Source organism: Pectinophora gossypiella, chromosome 16 (genome assembly GCF_024362695.1).
Source record: "Pectinophora gossypiella chromosome 16, ilPecGoss1.1, whole genome shotgun sequence".
Taxonomy (NCBI): domain Eukaryota; kingdom Metazoa; phylum Arthropoda; class Insecta; order Lepidoptera; family Gelechiidae; genus Pectinophora; species Pectinophora gossypiella.
Genome location: NC_065419.1, coordinates 14,000,005 through 14,011,143, shown reverse-complemented (window position 1 = coordinate 14,011,143; position 11,139 = coordinate 14,000,005). Strand labels below are relative to the sequence as shown.

At 36.3% G+C, this 11,139-nt stretch overlaps 1 protein-coding gene across 1 annotated transcript; it reads left to right on the top strand.

Annotated features, from left to right (window-relative positions):
* The first annotated feature begins 547 nt into the window (after positions 1 to 547).
* LOC126373884 (uncharacterized) lies at positions 548 to 11,139 on the top strand. Its single transcript, XM_050020238.1, has 2 exons — positions 548 to 1,134; positions 10,815 to 11,139. The coding sequence occupies exons 1-2, from the start codon at positions 853 to 855 to the stop codon at positions 11,097 to 11,099; spliced, it is 567 nt and encodes a 188-aa protein (XP_049876195.1). The 5' UTR covers positions 548 to 852; the 3' UTR covers positions 11,100 to 11,139.

The window sequence follows — 11,139 nt, the reverse complement described above, 5'->3', positions numbered from 1 at the left end:
ATAGTTAAATTTCCAGTGCCGCAATAAATAAGTAGTCAGTCTACTGCTTCCAGGCTTTTTGGCGGGAAACGGGAACGGGACAGTTGCTTTCTTCATTGAATGATCTAAATAATTAATACGAAGTGGTGTTTTGTGGTTAATGATCGCATTAAGTTAGTCGGAAGACATTCGCGAGTGTTATTATATTGGAGTATTCAATAAACAAAGTGTATCTGCCTATTTTCGCTTCGTGTCAGGAAGCCGCTTCATAACTCAAAAGTTTATGCGGACTTTTGAGTTAATTCGTTTGGGGTTCGGAGTAGGAGTCTACTCCGAGGGTGGGGGCTTAGGTTTCATCATCATCACCTTTCATCATTTCATTAATCATCAAGAAAAAAAATACGTCAGACATGGCTGTATGGGCATAGTTCCCTTTGCCTTACCCTTCGGGGAAAACAAAAACAAAAAAAAAACTACTGCTTCCATTCAAAAATATTCCTTTTTGTAACGGAATAAAACATAATGAAAAACGGAAAAAAAAATATTTATAATGAGAAGACAGAAGTGGCATGTGTTCAGTTCATTTTATTCAAATTTTATTAATAATAATTTGATTTTATAATTCTCATTAGATAGATAGATAGATTAATCATCATAAATATCTTAAAGGGGTCCTCATATACACAAAATAATTGTTATCTAGTTCATGTAAAGCTGAAATATGTATGAAACCTGATATTTGGATTAAATATTAAAACATAAATCCAATTGATATTGACGAAACGAACATATACTTGTAACGTCAAAACATTTTTGAAAATTTTGTAAACATTACCTACTTGTGGAAAACCATTGAATTTGTTTTTATTGACGATGAATAAGGCTAAAAGCGATCCTAAGGTAAAGAAAACACTTGTGAGAAACTATGAACAAAAAGTAAAACCCGGTGGTCGCTGTGAAGTAATACGTGATGTCGAATCTGATCGAATTGAAGATATTGGTTCAGGATCTTCACTAAAAAAGACTGGTTTGAGCGAGCCCTCGCTTTGTTCCAGTGCTGCATTAGCCAATTATTTGTCTGACGTCAAGAAATCATTGCCGCCGCCTCTGTCGGTTGATGATTTAAATGTAGAAAGAGGTGAACTCTGTTCTAAGGTAAGGAATCTTAAACTTTAAAAAGCACACTTGCTTCTAAACTGGACTGGTACATAACATAGAACGCGGTTAGCTGCGTATCTTCTCTGTCGTCAAAATTAACTGTGGGGTTGTACCCTTTATAACACAAAGGATTATGTAATAATAATCTATATATTTTCTATTAATCTTAATTTTTATGTACACGCGTATCTGACCTCTCCTGGTTTTAGTTTGTTTCTTTCCCAGTCTTATGGAAGAGATTTCTATTAGAAATAAACTGAACCGTATGTATGATTTTTATCTAATAAACTTGTCTTTATGTCTCTGTTTCTGGGTACAATAAACTATTAAAATTAGTAAATAAATGTGGACTACGGACATGCGGTCACCATTATTATCATATTGATGCTAGGACTTTGTACCAAAAGTGCATGCAAGTTGTTTTCTAATTTGGTATGTGAGTCTCTGCCCATCCCATTAGGGAGTATAGTTGTGACTTTATGTAGGGGTATGTTAATAAAACACTGATTCCACCAAAATATTTATATTTAGCTCATTGTTGTTATAATATAATAATATCTGGTCCGTTCCATACATTTTCAATTAGGTACCAATGCTTGACATACATACATACATACATAAACTCACGCCCGTAATCCCAAATGGGGTGGGCAGAGCCACAAGTAAGCAAAGACAACTTGCAGCCACTGTTGATACGAAATCCTAAGATGGATATGATGAACCTTATGGTGATAAGGGATCAGCCTATCGCCCATAACATTAGTCCATCATGTTAGAGGACGCAATCCCTCTGTCGGTTTTTACGACATGCCCGGGAAGACAAGCAGCTGAACGTGTTCTATGTTTTTTTATTTGCTCCCAGAACAGCAATGCTTGACACCGGAACTTTTTTTGTAGTTTGGTTAAGGACCGTTGTATACATTAGTATTTTATTTCGCTACGGAGTAACTAGATGTCACTTAATTTTATAAGCACATATGGAAATGAGAGTCATCTAGTGGCAGCATGTTGTATCTTTATAAACACTTAGTACAAATGCTCACCACCGGGGGCGCTCCATTTGCGCGCGTATTAGCGACTGCTTTTCTTGTACGGCGAGGGACCCTCTGTTCTACATAGTATATTAGTTACTCCATAGTATCTTACTTTCTAACACCAAATTAACACTTGCAACATGTTTCAATACGAACCACAAAATATCAGTATTTACCTATTGTACAGTTATTTCTAAAGTTAGTTAATAAGTAATACTCTACTATTAACATCAATAATAGGACGTGAGGAGTTTGGGTTACAGTACAACCATTGATTTTTATAGATACATAAATATCACTTTCTTAAAAAAATAGTAGATAGACTAGACAGAAATTAAATAAGCTCAAACCGCAATTTCAGGGCCCGGCGCGACTAAATATTCTCTAGAGGAAAAGTCTGTCGCCGCGCCTTACGTAGTGCGTTTCAATTCATAAGAAATAGTAGAAAGAATCACTAATTTAAGAGCCACACTCTTCTCAGTGAAGGAAAAATAGGGCAGTGGTTTCCCTTTTGCCTTCCGCCTCCCAGTACTCTGTCTGACGCAATTGGGATGGCACCCAGAGTAGTCTATTTCAAAGCTGTACTAGGACTCCTGACCTCCACCTCTAAATTGTACTGATAGTTACTGCTGCCCTCTGTCAGGTTTCAGGTGACTTGCCCTTCCGTCCTGCATTGCCTAGAAAAAATACATTAATATAATTGTCGCGCCGCGCATGTGTGGTTTGTACTAAACTAAAACAAAAATTCTAAAACCCTTATTGCCATTCTTTTTTTCAAATTTAAAAAATTTCTTTTCATATAATAATTTGAATATTGTATAGCCGTGAAAACGTTTATAAATAGATACATGTCGAAACTTAAATCTAGGCTAGGATACACATTACTTGGTACTATGACACAGAAGAGTAACTTACTTCCATTATTAAGGGATTCTGCATCTCAGGATTCCGGAAGCAGTGTTTACTAGTGATAATATTGAGAGTTGAAATACCATCAATTACAGCATTAAATGTTATCTAAATTCTTTATAATTCAATTGTTACGTTAAGTACATGTATACTGGTTTAAAATAGACAACAATGACTAACAGTAGATAATAAGAATTATTAAAAATATATTAACAGTTAACTACACATTAAGAAGCTCGTTTTCAAGGAAAAATGTGAGTTCACAGTTATTTTAATTTTAAGGACCAAGACATATTCCAGCTTATATATCTGGCATATCTATATTTTTGTTTTGATTATCTGGACTTGGACAATTATGCTCTTCTTTAAATTGACTTATTTCAGCATCCGTTACAATTCTTGCAATTTTATATTTGACCAGAGCCTGTAGACGGTCGGACATCTTCTTCACAGTTTTTGAGTAACCCAAAAAGTTCAAGTCCATTTCGTCATAATCATCAGCTTCGTCTTCATCTTCAGGATCGAGTCTTGGACGTTTCCTGTTTCCCGGTTGAGGTTGAGAATGTGAGTTGTCTGACTTTTGAGCGGCCCCATATTCAACCTGTTGCTCTTGGACTGTGGTTGTGTATTTTTCCTCGTTACTTTTATTGGGTTGGTTATTGTCTGGTTGGGTATTTGGCTCAGGTTTAATCTTCACAAGTTCAATGTTTGTTTTAGTTGATTCAGGTTGCTTTGATTGATTATGAGTAAATGTGGACAAAGGTGATGATGATGGTGTGTTAATATCTGGCCTGGCCTGGCTGTTGAATGCTTCCATAAAATCCGAAGTTGATGTCTGTCTCTCCCCAAACCATGTTCTGAAGCTCTCCCCCCTTTCTGGATAGAGCCAACCCAGATGGGGGTCTAAAAATGACAAATATGGAGCCAACGCATAATCTTTATAAATGATGTTGCCATTTTTATCTCGAATATTCATTCTTCCCGTAACAAATCTGGTATAATCATTTCGAATATGTCTCCACTCAGCTCTTAAAGCATGTCCTGAAAATAAATGTTATCAATGTTTCATTCATAATGTGGTTTTAGGTACACTTGTTTAAAACGATCACGTTAAAAAATCTTGGTAGGTACATTTTAATTTCAATTGAAAAGTGCAAGTCGGACTTACGGACCGAGGGTTCCGTCAGTGTACAGAAAACTCCACAACTGCGCACTATCCAAAAGTAAACGGCCGATTACACGAGACTATTTCAAGTGCCCTGCGTGCACGGTGTGCGTAGACCCGGCAACCTGACCATAACTTAGTTTGAATGTGAACATCGAAAGAGTTGGACATATTTACTTTACAATACCATCGACATCTTAGAAATACCAAAAAGTTAAGGTTAAGTTAGTTAGTCTGTAAGAGATTGCTACTTAGCAATAAGGTCGCCTATTTTATACTTCATTTCACTTTGTTTCTGTACCTTTGTTTTCCTGCGTGTGCAATAAAGTATTTGTTAAGTTAGATTTCATTAGTTAATTCGCGATTTTTTACATTATTTCTAGTTTCTTAGGACAGTGACACAAAGTCATTTCAATAATGTCCCCATTGGGAACAAAACCCGGACCTTCAGATCGTAAGCCCAACGCTCTAACCACTAAACCACAAGGGCTGTTGAAACGTATTTCTATTCTATTCCAAATTTCAAATCGATAGCATAAGTAGTTCCGGCTGTCGGTTTGTGTGACAGACATAGTCTCACCGTGAGGGTTCCTTTTTACCATCTTGGTACGGAACCCTAATAGCCGGACTACGTCCCACTACTGAACAGAGACTTTTCCCTGTGAACCTACACCTAATCTTGCACAACAAAACAAAATGTTGAGAAACCAATGCGCTACATTACAATTTCTGACTTACCATTTCTTTGGCCAACTTTATAGGAGAACATGTCCCAAAGTTGGTCCTTGTACGTGTAGTTCCTGAAGTGCGGGTGCGTTAAGTCGTAAAGAATCGGGTGTTGCCTCACTTCTTCAATCAACATGATTTTTCTTTTAAACGAATCCATTGTTGTAGCACAGCGCGTGAAATTTAAAAGTTGTTTTACAAGCGTACCGCCGATAGAATCGATCAGTGATTCCCTCTAATGAAGCATAGTGTTGTACTCAAATCTGTCGATAAACGCAAAACTATTCGCAATGTCGATGTAACATACTTCGTCATCTTCTATTTCCATTTACTGAATACTGTTGCGTGCTGTTAAATTTCCTTCAGGTCTCAGATTATATTTAATGAAATGCTCGTGTATTTGCGTCTTAGAATATCCAGTTCTCAAATATTGCCCACCAGTTCACTAACAGCAAACTGTTTCTTATCGAGGACTAAAATTAAGTAACTTTTCTTCGGTTTCTTTGCAAGATCTCTCGGGGTACCATAGTATCTTGTCTTTAAATACTATCGATAAAAATCGGCTTCACATTCGTATCACGGATACTTTTAACCCTTTTCATTTATTAACTAATATCGAAATTAAAAAATTGACAAAAATATAAACCTACTAATTCAAAAACCATTTTATCGCCTCCAGATATTAATACTGCCCCAGCCCTTTTATTATTTGTCGGATATTGTCCAAGTAGCTGTAGAATATATTTGCGTATTTGACAAGTTTCGTGAACGCGTGATATGCACTTTGGATCAGACAAATCGATCACCGTTAAAGTACTGAAATAAGAGAGATAGCCACAGCTACAACGTAAAGTACTTAAGAGCATCTAAGTTGGAAATTACGACCATACACACAAGTCTATTAGCCAAATTGAATATGGAATATGTACAGAAATTGCCAGAAACTTACACTGCACATGCGCGTAAAGCTTTGACCAATGTTTGGACAAACCTTTGACTGTACTTTGTAAAATGTAATGGGGATGCTACCTCGGGGATGCTGCCGTGGAAGATCACCATCTCCCGCGACAAAAATCGTAAAACCTACACGCGGACCGCAATCTTGATCATATAATTTGTTGAAATTGGAGACCTATATGATTGCTGTCTGGTACGTATCTCTCGTGGCATCTGTCTCATATAACACCACGGATCGGATTTAGGGGAGGGCAGGGGGTCAAACAAAATACATATTATCATTTATTTATAACCTCCAATTAATACTGTAGTGTATTGATATTGCTATCCTTGTCTCGGGCGCGTACGTCATCTGAATACAGAGCAAGACAAACAGTCAGTCAATGCAGGACGGTCTTGCTGTGATGGTGTGTAGGCGAGCCAAATCATGGCAGTATACAAAAGGTGTACTCTACAACTACTTTTCAAAATCCCCTAGTAGATTGACAGAGATGGTGATATTAGTATTGATAATGCCAGAAGTGACAGCTGTTGGACAAACAACCATTGTCAAAGAGTCATCTTCCAGTTCTTTACCGATGTTGGTCAAAAATCATTATTGAACACTTCTGGCGTCCGACCTTTGCACCCTCAAGCTTGTTGTCCGCACGCTCAGGCCTATTATCCGCACCCTCAGGCCTTTTATCCGCACCTTCAGGCCTGATCTCCGCACCCTCAGGCCTGTTATACGCACCCTCAGGCCTGATCTCCGCCCCCTCAGGCCTGTTATCCGCACCCTCAGGCCTGATCTCCGCACCCTCAGCTCTGTTGTCCGCACTCTCAAGCCTGATATCCGCATCCTCAGGCCGGCCAAATCTACCTAGTCACGTCAAAAGAAAAACTGGCCTCCGAGCATCGCCTATCACGTTGGTCTATCAGAAAGCTCGGTCAGGTGTGAGTTTACTTGTACCTAGTGATGGATGTACCTGTGAATACCCCTGTTTTGTTTGTTGGTCATGTTAAGTGTCTGGTGTGCTCCTTCGTTGCCCCAGGGCCTCCACACCTCCAAATCCGGCCCTGTTAGGTCTTGTTACGTTTACTGGCATTACCTACGCATATTTCTATGTTTGTCTTTATTATGTACGTTCTCCTGTCGTGACGACGACACGGCTCACCTCCTATCACGTTGGTCTAACAGACCTCGGTGAACTGTGGGTACTTAGTTCATCTTGCAATGGATGTACCTCTGACTATACCAAATGGGAATACACTCGTGACCTTATGTTATGTTGTTCTCTTTTCGTCTCAAATTAAGAATTATAAATAGACTCTCATTTTTAAGGTCGTTGTTTAGCAAAAGTCAGGCTGTGAGCAGCACTTCCTGAAGCGAACCCTGATAGCGAACCCACCGGCGTGGGCGATGATTTCCCTCAATCAGCGTTTATCGCTATCGACCCACTAGGTTTGATATATCTTTCAAATTTAATCCTCTCAGAAGTCGCCATGAGCATTCGCGCCCAAATTGGTACTTGGAGGGTGAGAGCCCTCTACGCTCCCGAATCTCCCGGCCAAGTAGTTAATGCCATATCGACGGGGAAGAAGCAAATACTCCTATCTTACATTTTTAGGCAAATCGACTTTTTGATGTAGTTCGTTGCGAAATTTAATTTTACGTTGGCTGGCAAGATCTCCGTTGTATATTTCCTACTTTTAGGGTGATTTTCGATGAATAGAAATAGCTCTTAAAATAAAGATTTTATATGTTGCAATATTTTTTATAAAAATATCTCCTTTATACAGAAATAAATAACTCCTATCTCATGTTTTAATCGATAATAGCTCCTATCTTCAGAATCAAGCATGAGTCTTTTTGTTTAATGGAAGATGATGGAGGTCGATGGATGATGATGGGCAATGGGCATGGCACGAAATGTGTCTTTGTTTCAAAAATAAGAGATGATGGACCCAAGATCTACTTTTTCGATTGATTCGATCACTGACACTTTTCAATATTAAATTATTTTTTTCCTAAGCGTGTAGCTCGAAAACGGGCGAAATATCAAAAAAATATTATATTAACAAATTTGTAGACAATTTAATGTTCTTTAAATTAATATAAAGTTATTTTCTCTAGGACGCATCGTTTTTGAGATATCAGCGAAAAACTCAAAATTGGTATCTCTGACCTACACCCATTCCGCAACACAAAACATTTTTTTAAAGACAGTTATTAATAAAAATTGTTTGACAAGTCAATTATTTGATATTGGATAACTGGGTTATTTATAATTATCTTTTTGTCAAAAAAATTCCCACAGTTTTAATTTTGGAGAGGAATTTAGAATAAAAAGTGAGAAGTAAATCGAACGACCAATACCATACAAAAATATCGATATTTTATATTTTTGTATGGTTTGGTAAACATTAAGTTACGGAAATGACACCATGTAAACGTGGGAATTTTTACTATGTTAACTCCATAAATAAGGACACATTCAGGAATGTGTTCCGGAACACATTCCTGAAGAAAAATCATAGGATTCCTCCCACATACTCTACAACCCCTTTATTGACCGGGCTATTGATAATGATTTTAATAAGTACCTACTTGTTGATCTCAGTTGATTATTGACTTAATAAATATATAATTCGTACTATATTGATATTTTTTTTAAATGCCAATTAAAAAACGAAGGTGCCTACTTTATCATGATCAATAAATAATTTGTTAAACCTTGTTTAAGATCAAAGTTTATTTTCATTAAAAATGCTAAGCGTAGCACTTTCTTTAAAAAAGCTGTCGTTTCAGTATTTTTTAAAAAAATACGATTATTTGTTATTATATTGCATGCTTTATAATAGTTTAAAGTTAAATATTTACTAGTTAAATGTTGCGGCATTGCTTTATAATATCTCCTAACTTGAACATAATTTGAAATTCATTCAAAGCAATACATCCTATCTTACAAAATCATGTATAATTTACGTTAGTTTTATAGTTATTGTTTTTTTTAATTATTAATAAGTTTTTGAAGCTACAGTGAATAGTTTACAAAGAGAAATAAGTCAAACAATAGGAATTTGAAGGATTAATTGCAAGTGGAAAAACCGTCTAACGTCAAAACTTTCGACCCAACACAGAAACCAATAGGCTCTAACTTACATTAACTTTAATTCCTCTATATATACAAAATTAATATTAGTTTAAAAAAATGTCTCTTGAAATAACAAAACTACCTTCAGAACATGACGTCGCGCTAAAATTATTAACAAAAAAGTTATTCGGTTTTTTCCTCCTCCTGTAAAGTTAGGTCTGTGTAAGATAGGAGTATTTGCTTCTTCCCCGTCGATATGCGACATGCGGCTTAAAAATAAGGTATGCCTAGCATGGTGGGCGCATACTTCCCATCGCATGTTTTATAATCATAATCATAATCATTTATTGCAAGTTGCAGTCAGTGTTATATTCACAATATCGCGAGTAAGCCGAGCGGCTGTCGCGCTATGTGCTGTGTCTATTGTAAAGGGCCCCTTACTGGACCTCGTCCTATGCTCAGTGCGCGTTGATGCACTTCGCGCAAGTCCGATTGTTTCCCACGGCGCATCTCCGCGTAACGTAAGCCATAAATGAAGGCCCTATGAGAAATGTGGAAGCCCTAGAACTTTGAACCTAGGCTGCGAACAGATAAGGACTATAACCACTTGGCTGAGATAATGGTAAATTACGAAACCCTACGCGTATAAAATACATCTCTACATCGCATCTCGGAATATTATCTATATTTAAAGAAACAAAAGAAAGTAAACCCCGTTCTTCTTTTGTTTCGTTCTTATTTCCGTTCCCGCCTTTTCTGTTTACTTATTTTTAAATTAATTATGTGTATAACATATTCAATTATAAATAATATTGGTGCTAATTCCTGTAAATACCATCTAATTTTATTTTAGGTTATATCTGTCATTTTCTTATCCGCCGAAAAGGAAAGGGACAGGTAATCGACAAGCATAAAATTTATGGAACACACGTCAATTTTAAGCACAAATCTAAAACAACCGTCTAAAAATTCGCCCGGGTTATTCATTCATTTAATCATTCTTCCTAAAATTAAGAGCTGTCAATCATCCGTCCCTTTCCTTTTCGGCGGATAAGAAAATGACAGGTATAACTTAAATTAAAATTAAGAGATGTCTGCAGGAATCGGGGCCATTAATTTATTTATTGAGTGTGACACCTACTGTCAAAAGGCTAGATAATAAAGCTCTTTTTACATAACAAAGTGGGTACGTTAGCTTGTTTGAATTTAAATCTAATCCACAATATTGTTAAAGTACCTAAATACTGTATTGCAGCAAATGGAATAGGCTAGTTTCCAACTACCTAGTCAAATCAGTTACTTTTTACTAAACGTCAAAACACGAAATTACTAACTAAGGAAGTTGTATGATAAAGTATGCTTTTTCATACACACAGTATGCGTCATAGAAAAACGTGATAAAATATCGGACTTATTATTACGTTTTTCTTGATTAAAATTCTTATTTAAGTTAAATACCTAGAAAAAAGAAAATGTGTTTCGAAAGAAAGCATATTAGGTACTTAGCAACATAATTCTATACATAATGTGATCCAAATATCAAGCAACTATGTTTAATTTGTATATATGCTTCTGCCATTATATTTATTTAGGAATAATTATGTACCCGTGTAATGAACAAAAATAGATAATTATCATTGAATTATCACGTTAAACCTGCACAACGCCATCTATATTATTTTTGGTGAACGTAGCGTGGAAAGTCCCTCATTGAACGTAACTTAACTTACCGAAGTATATTTGTACTTTCAGCCTTACCCTAATAAAAATAAAACACCTTCCTACCCTACCTACTTATTTATTTATTTTCAGATGACGAAAAAGCTTAATTTCCATTTCAACGACAGAATCTACAAAAACTTGGTAGAACTTAATGCTACTATTGAAGAATTAAAAACTAAAAAAGATAAAAAATCAGCAAGTGGAGCTCACGTGATAAAGAAAGATTTAGAACCGAACATAGAAGATTTCTGTGAAGATGAAATTGAACCAGATTTTCCACCTAAAATCCCCGTGATCAAATCAAAATTTCGCCCGGTGAAAACAGTGGAAGACGGACGTTTACATAAACTAATTGCCTCATTTGAAGTTTTATGACGAAATAATAAATTATTTATATTGAAATATACCTCTTGTT